General features: G+C 30.0%; 3 protein-coding genes and 1 pseudogene across 4 annotated transcripts in view; 3 read left to right on the top strand and 1 right to left on the bottom strand.

The window, feature by feature from the left end:
- LOC126842014 (unconventional myosin-XVIIIa-like) overlaps nucleotides 1-9063 on the bottom strand; it is a 37622-nt gene extending 28559 nt beyond the window's left edge. Inside the window, exons 1-5 of the mRNA XM_050578862.1 lie at nucleotides 8709-9063; nucleotides 4930-5034; nucleotides 4170-4406; nucleotides 3424-4104; nucleotides 3032-3103 (exon numbers count right to left, since the gene is read on the bottom strand). Coding sequence (XP_050434819.1) covers nucleotides 3032-3103; nucleotides 3424-4104; nucleotides 4170-4379 — 963 coding nt within the window. The 5' untranslated portion in view covers nucleotides 4380-4406; nucleotides 4930-5034; nucleotides 8709-9063. The remainder of the gene's footprint in view (nucleotides 1-3031; nucleotides 3104-3423; nucleotides 4105-4169; nucleotides 4407-4929; nucleotides 5035-8708) is intronic.
- LOC126841987 (uncharacterized) lies at nucleotides 6309-6811 on the top strand (annotated as a pseudogene).
- Nucleotides 9064-9281: 218 nt separating the features above from the next.
- Nucleotides 9282-12185, top strand: LOC126841798 (uncharacterized). Its single transcript, XM_050578455.1, has 5 exons — nucleotides 9282-9990; nucleotides 10053-10187; nucleotides 10420-10838; nucleotides 10975-11300; nucleotides 11382-12185. The coding sequence occupies exons 1-5, from the start codon at nucleotides 9690-9692 to the stop codon at nucleotides 11944-11946; spliced, it is 1746 nt and encodes a 581-aa protein (XP_050434412.1). The 5' UTR covers nucleotides 9282-9689; the 3' UTR covers nucleotides 11947-12185.
- Nucleotides 12186-13454: 1269 nt separating this feature from the next.
- On the top strand, nucleotides 13455-20668 carry LOC126841950 (myotubularin-related protein 6). 2 transcript variants are annotated; one of them, XM_050578770.1, is made up of 11 exons: nucleotides 13455-13706; nucleotides 13998-14214; nucleotides 16073-16352; nucleotides 16416-16573; nucleotides 16654-16779; nucleotides 16835-16969; nucleotides 17227-17359; nucleotides 17435-17667; nucleotides 17736-17986; nucleotides 18041-18551; nucleotides 19554-20668. In XM_050578770.1, the coding sequence occupies exons 2-11, from the start codon at nucleotides 14044-14046 to the stop codon at nucleotides 19698-19700; spliced, it is 2145 nt and encodes a 714-aa protein (XP_050434727.1). In that variant the 5' UTR covers nucleotides 13455-13706; nucleotides 13998-14043; the 3' UTR covers nucleotides 19701-20668. The 2 variants fall into 2 exon arrangements, with proteins under 2 accessions (XP_050434727.1, XP_050434729.1); XM_050578772.1 differs by lacking the exon at nucleotides 13998-14214.
- Nucleotides 20669-20914: the final 246 nt, after the last annotated feature.

Below are 20914 nucleotides of genomic sequence, written 5' to 3'. Positions count from 1 at the left end.
CCTACCGCTCATTACTTTAAGCTCGCTAAAATAATTTAAACAATTTGTTTTTTTTTAAATAGAAGAAAACTTGTATGTGTATACAAATTAAAGTACAATTTGTTACCCGATCACAATGAATTACAGGAGCAGCACTAAGCTGAGAGAAAAGTTCCTGGTAGTATTCAAACTATATTGGCAAATGTAATTTAAAATATATTTTATAGAAACCCAATAATAAAAAAAAAATCCTGACTTGGCCTGGCCTATCTGTATACATTTCTGGTGCCGCCACTATTTTGTTTATTGTTACAACTTGCAACAAATAACTTTGTTGTTTTTGAATCTGTATTAATAAGTTTTGACAAAAGCAATAACGTATACAAGAGGACCACCAATGTTAATTCCCAACCCGAAAATTTGGGTTTATTTTTAATGCCGACAGGCATCTTACCGATTAGATTTTATGCTTTTTAAACATTGTTACATACGAGTATGTATTATTGCCTTATAAAATAAAATAAATCGGTAGGGAAAATACGATATTATATTAAGATATTCAAAAACTCTCTTACTAATTAGCTTCTTTTATCACAACTCCACCTGCTTTCCTGCGCCGAGCAAGATAGTTAAAATATTAATTTATTCTTTCTGACAAATATGTATTTATTGAGAAAATTAAATTGTTATCAATTATACAGAAATAGTTGGTTTTTTAATCAAATTTACAATAATTGTGTTACTTAGTGGGTGTAGGTATGGAGATTGACGACAATATCTTCAGCTGTTTACATACTTAAAGAATAAATCAAACCGATATTATATTATGACTAAAACAAAAACATACTCGAAGTTCGAAACGTCATTTTCAAAATTGTATTTATAATGAATACTACAAAAAAATTTAAAACTAATTTTACAATCCACGCTAACTAATAAGGTTAACTGTTAAAGTATTGTTTATTGTACAGTCAATTTCTATAGTGTTAAAGAAATATTACTCTAACGTCCATGGCATAATACAAATTATGTCGTAGTTAAGTATTTTGTAAATTATCCATTGACTTCCCACCTAAAATGTTAACATTTCTTTACATTTGCTTACATTTAGTGGGTGTAGTTTTTTTATTTAATAAAATGGGCGTTAAACAACTTTTTTTCGTTAAAATTTTTTACGCGCTTTGGTAATCTCGGTGATCCGGTGTACATGCGATTTTTATGCTAAATGTGTTAAATCGACAAAGTTTAACAAAATTAGTCATTCAAGTTTTACAAAAACATGACATCCCTATTTTACAGTTTTCTACTCTGCCTAATTTAGACCTCTATATAAACTCTATATAGACCTATATAATCCATAGAATCAAAGGAAAATATTATGTAAAACTAACAAGGAATAAACTTAAAATATAGTAGTTATGAATACTCTATTACAAAATGTTAAACGTTCCAAACAATTTTTTTAATAAGATCTAAAATTACTTTATACATTTAATAGGATAGTAAAAGAGGATGGTCGTTAATGGAAGTTAATTTTTTTATCGGACTAATTCAGCCTTCATTAATACAATTTCTAAAAGAACAGCCACTAACTTTTCTCAAATTTCAGATAGACAATGTTTTCTAATTTTTTTGAATAGATGGAACTCAAGTTGAGCCCCCTCGAAGGACTTTTTAATAATAATTTTAGTCCCCTATTTCAGTTTTTAACTGTTATTTTTTTCGTTGTTTTACGTAATGTAAACCAAAAAATAATAATGATACTAAAAACCACAACCTTGGTAATCTATTTAACCACAACCGTAGTAACATAAGTAACCACAACCGTAGTAACATAGGTAACCAAAATTGTGGTAACCTAAGTAACCACAACCATGGTAATCTGGTTAACCACAACCGTGATAATCTGGTTAACTACAACCGTGGTAACCTAGGTAACCACAACCGGGGTAATCTAGGTAACCGACACCATGGTAACATAGGTACCAAAATTGTGGTAACGCGCAACCATAATAACATAGGTAACCATAACTATGGTAATCTGGTCAACCACAACCGTGGTAACCTAGATAACCACAACCATGGTAACGTAAGCAACCACAACCATGGTAACAACACACCGGTAACTAGTAACAACCGTGGTAATCTAGGTAACCGACACCATGGTAACCTAAGTAACCACAACCATGGTAACACAGGTAACCATAACCATAGTAATCTGGTCAACCACAACCGTGGTAACCTAGATAACCACAACCGTGGTAACGTAAGTACCCACAACCGTGGTAACGTAAGTAACCACAACCATGGTAACCTAGGTATGTACAACCTTTAAATTATTGAATTTATTATTCATTTCTATTTTGAACGTTGTGAATACAACATATATGCCCCCCCCCCATTTCCATTCTCAACCCCAACCCTCATATCTTACCCCCTAACTCTCACCCCTATCTCCTTCCCTTATCTCTTATCTCTCTTATCAGATAATTCAGCTGTTATTTTTTGTTATGATAACCAGTGTCGGTGTCGGTTTTTTCGTTATGATAAGCGGTGTCGATTTTCCAGGAGTGTGCCTAGCAAAGACATAAAAATGTCAAAAATTCCAGTTATGTAGGGGTGGTAGCATAGTGGGGTCAAGCATATTTGGATAAGGAAGATCACAGGTTTTTCGAGAATTATTTTAACTGAAAGTTATAAAATCACCTTCAAATAAATTCTTTAATGCGAAAATCTGTAGATGGTAGAAATATTAAATATTGATAAAAGCATTTTAAATACAAAAATGTGTTTAAAATTGTATTTTTAGTATTGGGGTGGATTCGATTAGGGTTATCTTCAAATACCTGTCGGCGGTTGATTCACTCCACATAGTAATATTTTTTTGGATTTTTAACGTGTGTAGATAATACTATACTTCCACACACATTTTATTAACATTTTTGCAACATTTAAAAATATACCCAAATCTGTAATATTTGGCAAGTATTTTGAAAAAAAACTAACTAGGCTATTCCATGTTAGTATAGTTTAAGACTTAAAATCTACTTACTAAATAATTTTCAGCTGTTTGACTATTCAAGTAGCTATTACTTAGCTCATAAAGCTCCATAGCTGGTTCCACCTAAAAAAAAATGTAAAAAAAATTTTTATTTGCAATTATAGAAAGGAAATTATTTGGTATTCGAAAATTAGAGCTTGAATATTCTCTACTCTAATAGTGTTAATTTAAAAAAACCTTGAGGTCAAAATAATTTAATTTTGTAATTTTAAGTAATTGAATAATTTGAATTTTTATTATTAAAATGTATGACTATTATTTTACTATTTTTACTATTAGAACACAAAGTATTCGACTTTTAACTTTTGATTAGTCAAAAAATTTCATCACTAATACAAATCAATCAATATTTAAATAACTGAATACAAATTAAATAAAAATACCTTAACAGTAATACTAGTTTCCGATGATTTAATCATATCAATGATTTCATCTCTATTTTTTTCCGACACAGGACTTCCATTAACTTCCAAAAGTTTATCTCCTGGTAAAAGGCCAGTATAATGTGATTTGTCTTGACCTGGTTCAGCAAAAATTACAGGTTTCAGGTTTTTTGATGTATTTTCAGACACAAGTCCTCGTCGTAATGAAAAACCGAAATCACTGCCTGGACCAGCCCGTCTTTTAATGGTTAATGTGCGAGGCTCAATTTTTATCATTGGTACACAAGGTAGTTTTAAGTTTTCATCAAACTCATCTGTTAAATATTCATTTCCAGAAGGACTAAGGTTAAATGGAGTAGCAAAACTGCTATTAGTTGTTGAATCTGTAAGGCTATCAATACTAGACACCCTAGGCACATTTTCATAAACTATTAGTTCATTTTTTAAAGTGTTAGTTTGTAGCAAGGAATCTGAATCTAGATCCTGTATTAGACCATGTTCCAAAATAGGAGGTGGTTTTAAAATTCCACGACGGGGTGGTAGGGGAGGTGTATTGGTAGAGTCATCAGTCTCATCACGATTCAACGGAGCAAAAAAGTTGGCACTATAATCTGCAGTTATTCCACTTGGGAGTTTTTCTTTTTCTTTGCGTCGACTGCGTAACTTTAATGATTTTCTCACCTAAAAATAAATAATATTTAAAATATGTAATACATAATACTTTTTTGTCACAAAAAAACTATTACCTCATCTAGTCTTAATAAATCATCTGATGACATACTAAAGCTCCCTTTTTCCTTTTTTTCTTTTTCTTTTCGCATTTTTTTCATTTTTTTTCGTTGCTCTTTCTCTTCGATTTGGTTATTAGATGAACCCTGAGATCCATATCCAGAACTACTGCCATTGTTCACACCGTTGTTGTGTGATCCCGTATTTTTCTTCATAAAGTTAAACATTGTGAAAGTGGTTTTGGTAAACTAGTCCTGAAATTAAATACATTTATTAATCATTTATTTTGAAACACAGTTATACATAATACGTTGACCATAAATAAAAAAAGTTTATAACGTAAAGGAATCAAGATTGGCCAAGAATATACAGAGAGTCGCTTGAATTGTTGTTTCCATGGAAAATGTTCAATGTTACATGGCACACCATTTATAAAAATAAACAAATGAAAAAATACAAATGACCTCCGTCACTTCTTGTAGATAAAAAAAAATATTTTAATAATAACTGATTTAAAGTTTATAATAGTAAATCGTGTGTACAAAGTAAGCTTATTATTTGTGATTTAAGTATTATTATGATACTTAGCAAACAGTACAAGATCAAAGAAATATTACATCTGATATTAGGCTTCTAACATTAATCACGTTTAACAAACGGACGCCGCGCGTCTTCTTTAGAAGGTTAGAGAATAGAAATAGGTGTAATAGTAATTCATCTTCAACATCATTTGAAATTGTGTTATTGTTTTCTCTATACGTAAACAACAATTCATACCTGTATAGCTAAGATGTCATTCAACGAAGGCAATGAACTGATGCTCTGGCAAGAGTAGTGGTAATTTTTGAACAATACGAAAACTCATAATTTCTTCTTTAAATTCTGTAAAAAAAAAATTGTTTTTTAACTTTAAAATACCATTAAATAACGCATCTTTAACTAGTAAAAATAATAATCAGAGGCATAAGCAAAATGAGTTATTTTAAAAATAGTATTTTTTGTTAAATAAATAAAAGATAAGGGAACTGTTTGAACGTCTTAAAGTCTCCCGAAATTAAACCCGGTAGGCGGTTGCGCCATTACTTGTAATAAAACACGTAAGTACAGTAGATGTCATTTTTATCTATTACGTTTTTATTCTACAGGAAACTACTCAAGAAGATATCTGGTTACTACTCTAAAACAATGCTGTTCTTTCTATCAACTATTCTGAAAAGGATATTAAGACATGTTATATTTTTTACATGTATTTTTCTAATATTATAGTTTATATAAGTATAAAGATTATTTTCCATAAAATAATAAGTTGACAAATAAATATTCCAAAGTTTCAAAAACAATTTTAAAGGGGTGAACTTTTTAAATGTTGGGCCAATAAAGTACCTTTCAGATACGATTTGTAATCTTTAGACCAATTAATAGAATGGTCCAAACAAAAAATAAACAAATAAATAAAAACACGTCAACATTGTAAAAACAATACATTTTCAGTTCCGCGTCGATGCTAAAACATACGTTTTAATATATTTTTTGTCAAGTCAATAATATGACCAGTTACAGTGAAAAATGTTTTATAGAGGATTGTGTTTACTTGTATCTTATCCCTAATAAGAGCTGACAATTCGTACTATAAAGGTGCGTTGAAATCCAATATTAAATTAAATGATAATAAATAATTAGTAAACGTTTCAAAAATGAATACGTAATTAGATGCTAAAAATTAAAAATTGAATTAAGATGCTATAATAAAACATTATCATATTCAAAATATTAAGTCATATCTATACGCTAAGGCACATTCAATAATGAAAACTGTCAGAAAATCTAATTTATATCCATGCCAAATGCAAAATAATTATAATCCATTATTTAACATTTTTTAAATAATAAAAAAAATTGTTTTTATTTAAACAACATAATGACAACAATTTTAAAGTTTAATTAATAAAAAGTGTTTATTTTCAATAAATGAAAATAAGACTAAGTATATGCTAATGAGTAGACAACCTACTCCGTTACAACATGTGAGCATTGATCATTTCTCTTATGAACAAGTCGAGAATTTTAAGTACTTAGATGCTAATATAAGTCATAAAAATAATATGCATAACGAGATTAAGTCCAGAATAAGTGCAGCAAACCGAGGATACCATGCAATGAGAAAAATGTTCACATCGAAACTACTGTCTAGAGACAAAAAGAAAAAACTAAACATTGCCTACTTACGTCCCATTGTCATGTACGGATGTGAGACATGGTCCACGACGCAAGGTGACGAGAATAACCTATTGACTTACGAAAGGAGAATATTTATAAAAATATATGGGCCTATATTAAACCTCAACACTGGTGTATACGAGCGAAGAAAAAACGCTGACTTAACAGTCTGTTTAATGCAACTAATTTAAAAGATTTTCTGAGGTCGAAAAAGTTTGAGTGGGCTGGTCATGTATGGCGTGCAGAGGGTGGACTGATAAGACAGGTACTCATCAACAAACCAAATAAAAAACGACCTGTGGGAAAGCCAAGACAACGGTGGTTGGACCGAATAAAGGACGACCTGAAGAGATTACGTAATGGAGCAAGTATTGAGGATGCAGAGGATCGGGAAGTTTGGAGAGCTATGGTAGAAGCTGCAAAGCGCCTAAATGGCGCTTGAAGAAAAAAAAAATTAATAAAAAGCGCTATTTCATAAAACGTTTTGTTAACTATAATACTTGACTCTTGGAATGTTGAGTAAATAGCGACACTGAGAAATAAGGATTAGCATATACCAGCCATTTATTCGTTATACAGCTCAACTACATAGGGCAAGGTCGTGGAGTAGACACAATTCGTACGTTAATTTCATTACGCCCGGAACAATAATATACTTCTATCAATACAATTAATGACAATATTCATTGATTTGGTTTTTGATAGTATGACGTACGTAAATTGCATAATTACAAATACCAACAACTATTAATTTGTTTTAGCACCATGTTATCGCTGATTAAACAAAATATTGTGCATGCTGTTAATATAATAATGTTAGTGTAATAATATATTATACCACATCAATACGCAATTAAAATAAAACAAACAAATTAAGCAAACATGCATGTTACATGTAATTAAATATGTAAAGGCGCGTACAAAAAAGCAATACACTAATAAATTTAACAGATGAGTAAATACCTACATTTTTTTAAAAACCCGCCCATAACCATTTTTAAAAATGTTCACATGTTAGTGAACATTTATGATGCATTTTATTTAAATTTTTACATTAATACTGGTGATACTAGAAAGCCAAAGCCGTTATTATGTTTGCATTGTACAGACCAAAAATACACACAAAAAATGAAAGCATTATTTTGACATACATTCCAAATTTATTAAATTATATACATAAATAGTCCACGTGGATAATGAATACGGTAACTGTTATGATAAGGAAATGGACGCAACGAATACATGGTTAATATAAGTTTGCTTCCAAAAACGGGTTGCCAAAAGCGTCTATGACGTGGTTTATCTATTTATGTTTAATCTATGCTTTGAGTATAAATATAAAATCGCGAAATAAAATATTTAAAATGTATTTTTAGCAAGTTGGTTTTTCAATCAATATTTTATTTTTTTATTAGTAGTTTAAAAACTAAGCAATGCGTAATTACCTTTAAAATTACTTTTATACTCATACTTTTTCACGAACATTGTCGAACATTATCAATTATTATTTGTATCATAGATATTTTAGTATAATGCCTAACAAAACGTAGTAATGTGAATACATAGAAATGTAAAATGTTTCAGGTTCTATTATATTTACGAAAACACTTTATAATTCCACTAACCTATTTTTCTAAAATAAACAAATATAATAATTTCAATATTTTACAAGTATATCCCTATAATACAAACCTAATGCCCGTAAAAAATGTTGTGGTAAAATAATCATTATTTACACGGTCGCATAAATGTGTGGGAAGCGAATGAATGATGCTAAAAATACTTCTTTGTTGGTTATAACTGTAGGTAAATACATAAAAATGGTTTATTATGTTTGATATCTACCACGTCAAAAAAGTTAATGTATATTATACTTATAAGACCTATCGAAAATAAGTGAAACAGTAGACAATTTTGAGGTAATAATTGTTGTTAAAAACTGTTTATTTAACCAAAATATATTATCTTAACATTTATTAAAAATCCTCAAAAACCAAACTATTTCAATATAAATTCACGCGAACTTACAGCTGAACTCGTGATAAAGCGCTACGTACTAACCCCCATGTGAATGTTACTTTACAAATAGTTTTAAAAAATTGTTAACGATTATGATTTATGACGTAAATTACACGCAAAGATACTAAATGTCTTGTTACCTGATCGGACATTATTAATTATGCTACGTCGGTTATTATAAAAAAAACTCATCGGGTCTTGCGCGTTGCGCAATCGAAAGCATTGAAAAAAAAAATTAAACGTCAAATAGCTCAATATTTATTATAACAGACTCGATAAAGAAAGAGCTCGGTAATAATAAAAATATAATGATGACTTACTCTAATGCTACTGCAATGCGAAGTGAGTTTTACGTGAATCCTCTTTTAATCTAGTTAACGTAAATCTTATCACAATAATATAATGTAAACAATACATGAACAAACTTAATCGCTTTAAACATAACAAACTGTAATAATTAAAACTAACGGAAATTTAAAAAATTGCACTAATTGCCGTACGAAAACAACAACAAATGAGAGACAGACGATGGTCGGGCCGCGAACGTTATCACGTATCCGGGATAATAATATAATATATGTGTTATTTTTTTCCCAAACATGTACAAATTACACACACCGTGATTGTATACACGGGTCGACCACCGCAGCCGCCACCGTCACCGCTATAGAAGAAGGAGGCCGCCCGGCGGGGGACACTGGCACAGGCCACAGCACCACACAATATAGACGAACACGAAAATCCATTCTTTGCACGATCCGCGATCGCCCCAACGTACGGTGTTGCCAACAGCCTTTCAGGCTGACGGCACAAGGGAAATTCGTGATTACGTTATTTACCAAGTGAATGGTAATACACTTCAAAAACAAAATTCGTTATTAAACGCGATCTACATTCTATCATTTCTATCACGACCAACACACTTGTAAACTTATTTTTCCCGTGTTTGGCTTGTCCGAATTAGCTATCGCCTGTCGCTTTACTCGTTAGTCGTTACCATTGTTTTTAGTGTCATTTGATGTGCCGCGTTTAAGTCGATATAAAAAACGAGCCGAGGTGTCCGTTAATCTCCGATTCAGGAGTTCGGGGTTTTTTCGACTACACCGTTATTGGCGTCACTGTGCGCCTTTCGTTTTGCTGTTAACAACGCAGAAAGTGGGTCTCTTCGAGATATTTTGATTTGTAACGTGACAAAACGAATCGATCCAGTTCAGCCTAGTGACCCGCGTTTTTCTGTCTGGCGGTCTCAAATGTTCATTTAGTCGGCGCCTTTTGCAATAATTTGAACGAACGCATTCAATATGCCAGGCATTGGTGTTAATTTGCGTGTAACTGGTTATTGTAATCAGGGTGGCAGAAAGTACATGGAAGACATGTTCTCGGTGGCGTACCAGCAAACCCCAGACATGAAAGACTTGGAGTACGCGTTTTTTGGCATATTTGATGGGCACGGTGGCTCAGAAGCAGCGGCATATGCTAAAGACCATTTACTTGACACTATCATTAAGGATGATGCATTCTGGTCAGACGATGATAAAGATGTACTTAGAGCTATTCGGAATGGTTACATTGCTACACATATCGATATGTGGAAGAACTTGGGTATGTTGTTTGCAAAATTACCTATTCTTTAAAACTTGAATAATTGTATACCTATTCTATAGAAAACTGGCCTAGAACTCCGTCTGGTCTGCCGAATACATCTGGTACCACTGCAAGCATTGCCTTTATTATGAGAGGAAAAATTTATACTGGTCACGTTGGGGACAGTTGCATTGTACTCGGATATCAAGACGAAGGTAAATATTGTAAAAGAATTGTTTTCAATTTTGTTTGCCAGTATTAGTATTTAAATAAGGTTTAGGTACTACTAAATTAATTATTTCACTGTTTGAACAAGAACTACTTTATATATATATATATTAAAATGTATATAAAATTTACTAGTTGATCACGTATGAAGAATTCATAACATTATATGATTGTATTTATCAAATTATATAATGACTTGTGTTCAATATTTAATTTTAGAAAATGGCGGTTGGAAAGCAAAACCATTAACACGTGATCACAAGCCAGAATCGTTTGAAGAAAAAATTAGAATAGAAAAAAGTGGAGGCAAAGTTATTAATAAATCCGGAGTTCCTCGTGTTGTTTGGAATAGACCTCGTATTGGTCATAAAGGTCCAGTACGACGTTCAACAACAATCGATGAAATTCCATTCCTAGCTGTCGCTCGAGCTCTTGGAGACTTTTGGAGTTACAATTCAGAACATGATACATTTGTTGTGTCTCCCGAACCTGATGTTGATGTTTTTAATGTTGATCCACTGAAACATAGATGTTTAGTGTTTGGTACTGATGGCCTATGGAATGTTCTTTCACCTGATGTGGCTGTAACAAATGTTCATGCAACTGAAAAGCATAATATTGAAATGAAATCTATGGAAGTAAGTAGATATTTTTTTTCTAATTATTTGTTTATATTATTATTAATGAGTATCATAAGATACCTTTATTTAATTTAACACTAAATCATGGTTTTTAAAATTACAATATAACTGTATACTTTTTATCCTACTTTAGAAGCAAGATTGGTTAAATCCATCCAAAAACCTTGTAGACAAGGCAATATTACAATGGAATAAAGTCAGGTTGAGAGCTGATAACACTACAGTCATAACATTAATGTTAGATCCACCCGGGCCACCTGCTCCACACGTTTTACTAAAACACAAAATGCAAACTGGTAACATGAAATGTGAAGAGAAGAATGACTGTAAGTGTGTCGATGGAGATCCGCAAGTCCAAAGATTTGGCAAAGGTTCAAGTGGTGGTTACGCTATTTTCACTAGGTATCCCACCGATCAAACAATTAAATCCCCCCATATTCCAGCTAGTACATCAAAAACGTTAGTATTACTCATTTTATTAATAATGTAATTTATTGAAGTTTTTCATTTTTCATTAATGTTGCTTTACATACTTTTTAGATATCCCAGTCCACCTCCAGCTTTAACACCAGTCGTGAAGTCTAATAAAGTTCTCAGAACTTCGGCAAAACTTAACAACAATAACAATAATAATAACAATGACGACAAAAATATTTCCAGTAAAAGAAGTAGTTCATCATCTCAAAAAAGAAATACTCGTGCAAGCAGTGGAAACGTTGTGAAAAAACAAAAGTTGGATGATGAATCGACCAGTGAAGAGACTGTCAAACTTCAAAATAGTGATTCTGAAAATCAACAGATACCTCGTGAAGCGTGGTTAGTATCACCTACAAAACCTATTAAGCCTGAAGAAACAAAAGTAGGTGTAGTTTTGAGAAGCTCGGGAAGAGTACCAAAGGTCTGGAAGTGTCCTAGTCCAAAAAATGTATCTACTCCATCTAAAATATCTTCAGTGCCTAAAATTAAAACCCCATTAACAGAACCAATAAAAAGAACATTACGGTCACAAAAGAAGAAAAGCTGTAGAAGACTTAATGGCACTGTGTCTAGATCGTGGTCAGCAGGTGTAGTAACTCGCAGCCATAGAAAAAGTGTCAAATGTTAAACTTAACGTTTTTATTTCATTGTATATTTCTTTCTTTTTTACCATAGTTTATACCAATACCTCTATTATTCAAAACAATTATAGTAGTTGTGAATTAGAACTATAAATCAAAAAGTTAACACAAGACCGTGTATCCTCAACTTTTTTGTTCTTTTTTTGTTTTGCTTAACAAAAGAATCAAAATACTAAACATAATTTTGAAACTATTATTATTGTATACATTTTTAAGCTTTTATATAAAAGCTTAGTGACTAATTATGATTAGGTATTTTGTTCAATTTCTTTTTTAACAACTTGATATTGTATAATTACAATTATTGTATTTACAGTAAATAAAATTTATGATTTTTAATTTTACTTATTTTTTTGAGAAAAATTGTTGATTGAGAACATATACAATTTAATTTATGGTTAAATATTATGAAGCAATTATATTTTTTTTATTTTACACATTATTGAACAACTTTTTATGAATGTTTATGAGATCTTTATGTAAAATGTAAATGTCTGTTAAAAACTATTAAAGATTAAATATTAAAATATTTTTATTAGATATAAATCATTTTTTTGTTATTTTTATTATTATCTATATTCTATGTTAGTAAGGATGTTTTAGTACGTATTTGTTTTATATAGTGTAAAACAATATTTGAAAATTTGGAAATTAATTTTTGTAATCTTTGTTTAATCTTCATATTTTTAACAATATGACTATTATAATGAAGTATAGGACTTCAAATATTTTTGGTATTCTATTACACGTATTCATAATAATTCCTTTTACTACTACCATTAAAATATAATTAATATTTTATTATCATTTTGTTTAATGTGAATGTTAACAACATAGTATATAGCTATGTTCAATGCTGTATTTAGGGACGGAATCCTTAAATTTCATAAGAGTTCTACGTTGGCTTTAGTTTTATAATGGTTTATTTGAGTCTACCTACACTTTTTAATTCTCAAATGGTTTTTTTGTCCACAATTCTTATTACAATATTATTATATTGTAATTATATCCTGATAATTTCATATTATATTTAATAATACTTTTTAAAAAAGTAGAGAATATGAGTAAATGTTATTAATATTGATTAGTAATTATTAATGATTTTAAAATAAACGAATTTTGTTTCTTTTTTTATATTACTACCCTCAATTATTACTATTGTTTCGGAAACTTAAAATGTTGGGCAAATTAAAAATGTTTAATAGGTACATGGACTTGTGCGTGTATTTTAAATCCATTAATTATGAACATATTTGATCATAAGCTAAAAATAAGAGGCTAAATTTATATTAAATGTTATTTCGAAGATTCTCGATTCGGGTTGTTCGTTACGTTTGTTTGCTTACATAGAAAAATATTGAAAATTGTTAGTCCAGCTGATGACTGATGTTATCTGTTTTCGTAATGTTTATGATAGTGTTTTATCAACAACATTGTATCGTTGTTGAAAGTAATAAAAATTATTTTTGTGATAATAACATTTTGATAAGTGAACTGTGAAATGGTCGCAGGCTGTCAGCCAAATACAGCGTCTGTCCGAAATTAAAACAAATTGTGATTGCCTAGTTACCTCATTTAGATACACGGACAGCTAAAATTACTTAATATTGAGTCATATTTTTTAAAATGTTAATTATTTTAGTTAATTTTCTTCATTATTATTAAAAGTTACACGTTTACTAGTCGTTTTATCAATTTACTCAATGTGCCTTGAAGTATCAAGATGGAACATATAAAAACTCCAAAAGTAACTTATAATTCCTTGTACCTTTGAGTACACAAAATTCATATTTATAATAACATATTGTGTACTATATTACTATTAAAAATTTAAATATGTGTGGTGGATATAATGTGGGGTGCTTGTGGTCGAGGTTAACACATACTATGCATGTGTGCTAGATTAATAGAATCATTTTTAATGCTGTCCCTTGTAGTAAATCTTTTTCTCCCAAAATTAGGTACCTACTGCAAGTTGTTTGATTTCTTGTAGTTACCATAGTAGACTTAACCCATGGTTGTGTGCATGCTTTTGTAGGACACGCAGTGAGTTGTGTAATTAAAACCGTAACACACACAATTGTATGGCTGAGAACGACAGGTTCGTATTGCCAGCTGGCTTCCGTCTATACCGTTTGTCATCAGCACCCGGATCGTACTCGCTGTTTTGCCGATTCAGGTCGTGGCTTCAGCGTGAGGCTGCCATGGCCAGAGTGGCCAGGCAACAGCAACAGGACGGTTCGGTCATTAAAAAGGTACATCGTGACTATTCCATTAAAATGATACGTTAAAATGATAAAACGTTTATTTTGTAATATTGCTGGAGTAAAACAGTTTGCCAGCTATATTTTGAAGTTAATAAACTCGTTAAAACATTTACAACTGTTATTTTATTACCTTTAAGATAAAAATAAATTATTACAAACAAATGATAAATTTTATTAATAAACCAAAAATCACAACTTAAAAAAAAAATAAGTGAAGTGTATACCTCCTGTCTATAGTACAGAATTACCATAAGATCATTTTTTTTATATATTAAAGATTAATTCATATTACATTATTGATACTAAATCTTATTTATTACATTTAGTATATGCCTATTTACAGTCACGAAAAAAATAACTTTTCAAAATGCCAGAAAAAATATCTTAATAAATTAATGAATGGAAGTTATATCCACTCATTATTTATTATGTTTTTAATGAACCATTTTTGCTATCTTTTTATTATACCTAGAGGTATGAGGAATGACCATTTCTATAATGATTGTCTCTGAGATTTTTACATACCTACATTTGAAAGTGGGTGGGTGACTGGTAAATAGGTAAAAGTTAAATTTACCTTTCTATAACTCAAGCCAGTCACTAATACATATACTAACATAGTAAAAGATAATTTTTAAACTTTACGAATTTTAAAATTTTAGCATTATGGTTTTGTATTGATTATAAAATATATTTTAATAAAATTATTACTTATTTATACGAATATATTAACTGTGTATGTGTAATATAAATAATATCTGCAAACAAAGCTTTCTAGAAAAATTAAGTAGCCTATAAGTAAATAATACATAAATAAATATAGGGTAATATTTGATTAAAACCTAGTTTCTTTAAAGTGTAGTGTATTTAAGAGCACTGAATCACACTTAGGTTTTTAATTGTACATTTATATTATGAATATATTATTACAGAATAAAGACTAAATAGAAAAATGTTGGATGTGTTGTTCATTAAAAATAAAAAGTAAATTAGTAATTATTCAATAATTTATATAGTATTTCACATTAAAACTAAAAACAAATATTCTATTTCCTACTTTCAAGTACTTAATAAACAATGGGTAGAGTGTTGTACTAAGGCAGGATGTCTTATGCATCTTGATATTACACAATAAGTTGGGAATTTATATAAATAGTTTTAGTGAAAACCTTAAACATCAAAACTATTTTGTAAAATGACCCAAAGGTTCAAAATACAATCTAAAGTAAAAAACTAAACTACAATTTTTTTTTAAGCTGTTTACTATATTGGAACTGAACATGCACATGTAGAGTTTCTTACGAACTATTTAATTAAATATCTTATAATTATTTTTAAACAATACCTAATAAGTATGCTCAATTACTATGGAAGTAATTTTCTTCCCAAGTAGTGTATGTTGTATTTTATAAAACTCTTGTTAATATTGTACAAATTCTTTATATTTTCCTGCTCTTGTTACAAGTATTATAGTAACCTATTACATGTACCTTTTAGATTAATTATATAAGCAAAACTTCTTAGTAAAAACAATACATTCCAACTCACAATATAACATTATCACTTAACCTCTTCTCGCATTGTGTTTAACATTATAATTTATAATAACCTTAATGCAAACTTTTAGAGATTTCTAAATAAATAACTTTATTTTAGTTTAGTTGTATAAAAATATAAATATTTTTTTAAGTACATATTTAATCTATAAATTTAATTCACGTAACTTATAGTTAATGCTACATGCTATTAACATAATTGCGCTTATTTTTTATTTATAGAAAATTGAATTTTTTTTTTATGGTATAAATTTAACTGCTTCCTAAAATTATTTTTAATTAAATTTCAGATTGAAAATGTGCGAATGTTAGATCGATACAACTCTAAAAAAACATCTATTGGAACATTATATTTAACAGCAACTCATTTAATATTTTTTGATCCGGAAAACAAAAAAGAATCTTGGGTATTATTAATGCACATTGGTAATGTGGAAAAACTTCCACTTACGACTACAGGTAGTCCTATACTCATTCGATGTAAGACATTCTTGTCAGTTACATTTTTAATACCAAAAGAAAGAGATTCACACAACATATTTACATCATTACTTGTTATGTGTCAACCTGGTTTGTATTTATATTGTGATCTTTTTTTTAATTGCATATGACTATAATGGTTTTGTATTTTAGCAAAAATTGAAGACCTCTATTGTTTTTTGTACAAATCCAATTCTGATAAAATATCAAAAAGCGCTGGTTGGGATAGTTTTAATTTGGAAAAAGAGTATGAACGAATGAATGTGCCAAATGAAGCTTGGAGTTTAACAACATTAAATCAAGAATACCAGGTTAGTAGTTAGAAGTAATAGTCTGATAATTGTGTATAATACAATTTTCTTAGTATTTATCAATACATATTATATTTTAGCTGTGTGATACTTATCCAAAGTTCCTCTTTGTACCATCATCTGTGAGTACATCTATTTTGATTGGTAGTTCTAAATTTAGAAGCAAAGAGAGATTACCTGTACTCACATATCTGCATCACAATAAGGTACGTATGAAGTAAGATGTTTTATGATATCATTAAAATGAGTATTTATTCCTAGGCTGCAATATGTCGGTGTGCGCAACCATTGTCTGGTTTTAACGCTCGATGCATGGAAGATGAACAACTCCTGACTTGTATACTATATACAAACCCAGGAAGCGAATATATGTATGTTGTTGATACTAGGCCGAAGGTAATTAATTTTGTTTGTTAATTAGTAGAATTATTTTTGGCTTTGGTTTAATTTAAAAACAGAAACCTTAAATATGTTTTGAAATATAAAGAAATTGATGCAACAGTTTTAATATTTCTTGATTAAGTGTAATATTCAAATGTATAACCCTATGAATACATATGAAACCTGTTATTTAGAATTTAAGACATATAAATTAGGTTATGAATAGTTGTTTAGGTATAACTTTTAAAAATTAATATTTATTATTTTTACAGATAAATGCTATGGCAAACCGAGCAACAGGAAAAGGTTATGAAAACGAGAATTTTTATGATAACATTAAATTTAATTTTCTTGGTATTGAGAACATCCATGTAATGAGAAATAGTTTGTCTAAAGTTGTTGACTGTAAGTAAAATACAATTTTTTATTTTGGTCCTTGTAACAAATGGTAATTGTTAGTTGTAATTTATCTTAATTTAGTATGCGAGCAACGTAATCTATCTATGTCTCAGTTTATTGGTGGACTAGACAGTAGTGGCTGGTTACGTCATATAAAAACTATTCTTGATACTTCAGCATTTATCTGTCAAGCTGTTGATGGTGGAAAATCGGTTGTTGTGCATTGCTCTGACGGTTGGGACAGAACTGCTCAAGTTTGTTCTCTTGCTTCGCTTATGTTGGACCCATATTATCGTACACTTAAAGGATTTCAAGTACGAAAAAAAAAAATATATATATATATATATTTACAAGTACAATTAATATTAAAATATTGTTTTAGGCTCTAATTGAAAAAGATTGGCTGTCATTTGGTCATAAATTTACTGATCGATGTGGCCACATTGCTGGTGATCCTAAAGAAGTGTCTCCTGTATTCACACAATTTGTGGAAGCAACGTGGCAACTAACAATGATTCAACAAACATCATTTGAATTTAATGAAAGATTTTTGTTGGTTCTGCACGATCACGTAACTTCTTGTCAGTATGGAACCTTTATTGGAAATTGTGAAAAAGAGCGTGATGATTTAAGGTAATTTTGAATAAACAAGAAACTTATATTTATTAATTCATATTCATTTTAAAGACTCAAGGATCGTACCTTTTCATTCTGGGGCTATGTCGAAGAGCACAAAAAAGAATTTATAAACCCGTTGTATAGTACACATCCAGGCACTATGTATCCAGACTTATCTCCTCAAAATATCCGTTTTTGGCGAGGCATGTATTGCCGATTTGAAAATGGAGTTCATCCTCGTGAGCATGTATATGACATTTTACTAGCTACTAGTGAACAAACCAAATCACTTGATGATCATGTCAAGTTCCTACAAAAAAGATTGTCTTATTTTAAACGTAAAATAACCGATGGCGCAGACATGGTTCGCAATAGCCTATTTACAAAAGAAACATGCCTCGAACCCATGAGCTACAATAAAGAAGACAATGTCATACAATCGATGAATGATACATTTGACAATTTGACAGTTGTAGAACCTAAGTTAGATGAAGCACATAAGGTAGCTATTGAGTGGAAAAGCTTAAGAGAAACTGTAGCGTGCGAATGCTCCACTCGCTTTGATTCATCTACAAAAAAAGTAATTATTTTTTTAATTGTTTTCATGTATAGAGGAGACTCTTATTACTCAAATATCAATAACTCAAAATTAGAAATGCTATTATTGTTAGTTTTAGATTCTTAAAAGATCTGCCCCGGAAGCGTCCATGCACTCAGACCAGTAGGTCTATTGTGCATACCCTCTCATCCAAGTCTTATTTCACATAATCTTATCTCGTCTATGTTTTATTAAATCTAATAGCTCTGTGAAAAGTAACACTGACATTCTTTGTTCCAATATCTTTGATTTAATCCTTTCCAAGAAAATGTTTGCTAAAGGTGAATTGCTTGGATAGCTAGAGAGTCACAATCATACAAGATACGGTGAAGTTTCATCCTCTTCTGTTCGCCTACATATTGGTGATTCTGTTATCTCCATAGTAGGGCTTGAGTAAATGTTTTCGTAGTCTGTTAATAGTCAAACAAACATATTCATTTGATTCCTATTCATATTTTTAAGATCTTTTGGTAATATAGCAGGATGCTTGAAAACCTTTAATTGTCTATTATCATTCCAAAAGAGAACATACCAGGTGGCGACCGGTTAACGTTCAGCAGCGTACATTTCCCGCCTAGCCCTCCCACCGTAATGGCTTTGGTTAGATTCGTAGCTCGAACGGCGACCGTCGTGTACTAATGGCGCCACATTTCAACAAGAGTGAGAGAAATTTACCTTTCAGCAGCCACCGCCGTCAGTTGTGATGTGCCAAACCAATATGTTCTCTTTTGGAATGGATAATAGGTACCCCAATATTTTCCTATGTTCTTCCCTGTTCTAGTTCTTTGTACCTTCAGAGCTTGCTCCAATAGACCTATCACTGGCTCTGGGCAAAATATATAAGGTCTATCAGCATTCTGTTAGTTAACCTTACTATTAATAAATTTATTTTTATTTACCTAAACTTCAAGATTTAAAATTGTACTTTATATAGACATTTTTTTATTATTATAATATTTTATGATAATTTATTTTTTGTTTTAGTACCATTGTTGGAAATGTGGCAATGTTTTTTGTACTCGATGTATTGACATGAATGTTCGATTGCCAGGTCATCTTAGTCAGGACCCAGTTCCAGTTTGTCATGGATGTTGTAAAATTATTTCAAGATCATCGACGGAGTCTTCTTAGTTTTAAATTAATAACTTGTTTATCAAATTGCTAATTTGAAGACGATTAGTCTAAATAATGATAGATAAATCCTATTACTACACTCCGGTCACTTTACATCGACGAGGTATCTTCTTAAAGTGACTGGAGTATATGTTAAGACCTAAGTATTTTTTTTGCTAAGAAAAAAATTCCTAACTTGTATAAACAAAGTAATTTAAAAGATATTTTATTTATGATTAGTGTGTTCAACTTTTAAATGTTTACCATTCCCTATTATTATAATACTAATAATTTAAGTGCACAATATTCTTCGTAAATGAATATTATAATATACAATATTATTGATTAATAATAACAAATATTTAATTTGTAAGCAACATTTGTTTTATTTCATTTTTGAAAAACATTTAACTGCACAAATAATGTTTATTTGTTTACTTTCCTAATAATGGTAACGTTTAGTTTTATACAATTATGTGATATTGACAATTGTAAATTTTCCATAGTAAAATTAGAACTATTTACTTTACTTATACCATGTATATTCTATGTTGTATATCAGCAGGCGTGCAACGATTATCTATAGCTTTTTCAGTTCTGTGATCAAATTTATTATCTTAATAACTGTAATATATTGTTTTATAAGTTAATTATAATCTTATAATATTCAACAAACACTTAAGTTTATTATTATGCCTTTATAAAAACGATTTAATATCTCATTTCGTAATTACTTGATGCCAAATATTAGTTTTTAAATCTTGATTTTGTTGGGATGATGTAGCCATTATAATTTTTCTTTAACATCATTCAAAATGCACTCACGCCGCGCCCTGTACACCATAAATGTCTGTTGTATTAGTCTGTGCTTTTGGAATTAAAATCAATCCATATTGTCAAGTGTCAACAATTAATAATCATGTTTTTTTTATATAAACTCAAAATTTAAATATTGAATATATCTCATTAAACTCTAGCATAATAAATGTGACATATCTTTATTCTAACTAGTTATTATATTTTATTGACATGTATTATTTTCTATTAAAAAACTGATTGAAAAAACTAACTAGTTTAAAATTAGGTATTAGTGAAACTTTAAAAAACTATTAGATTGTAGTTAGAGCTACAACCGTAGACACGTGACTAAGTCTTGCTGTCTTTTTCCGAAATTTTATCTACAAATTCAAAAATACCACTCGTAAATCTTCCAATAGTTTCAGAAAAAAACA

This window comes from Adelges cooleyi, unplaced genomic scaffold, assembly GCF_023614345.1.
Source record: "Adelges cooleyi isolate 19-005CV unplaced genomic scaffold, UGA_ACOO_1.1 ACOO_flye_CR_arks_rails_tigmint_CR_PRNA_41, whole genome shotgun sequence".
Taxonomy (NCBI): Eukaryota; Metazoa; Arthropoda; class Insecta; order Hemiptera; family Adelgidae; genus Adelges; species Adelges cooleyi.
Note: the sequence above shows the minus strand (reverse complement) of the source record. Positions and strands in the feature narration are given on the sequence as shown.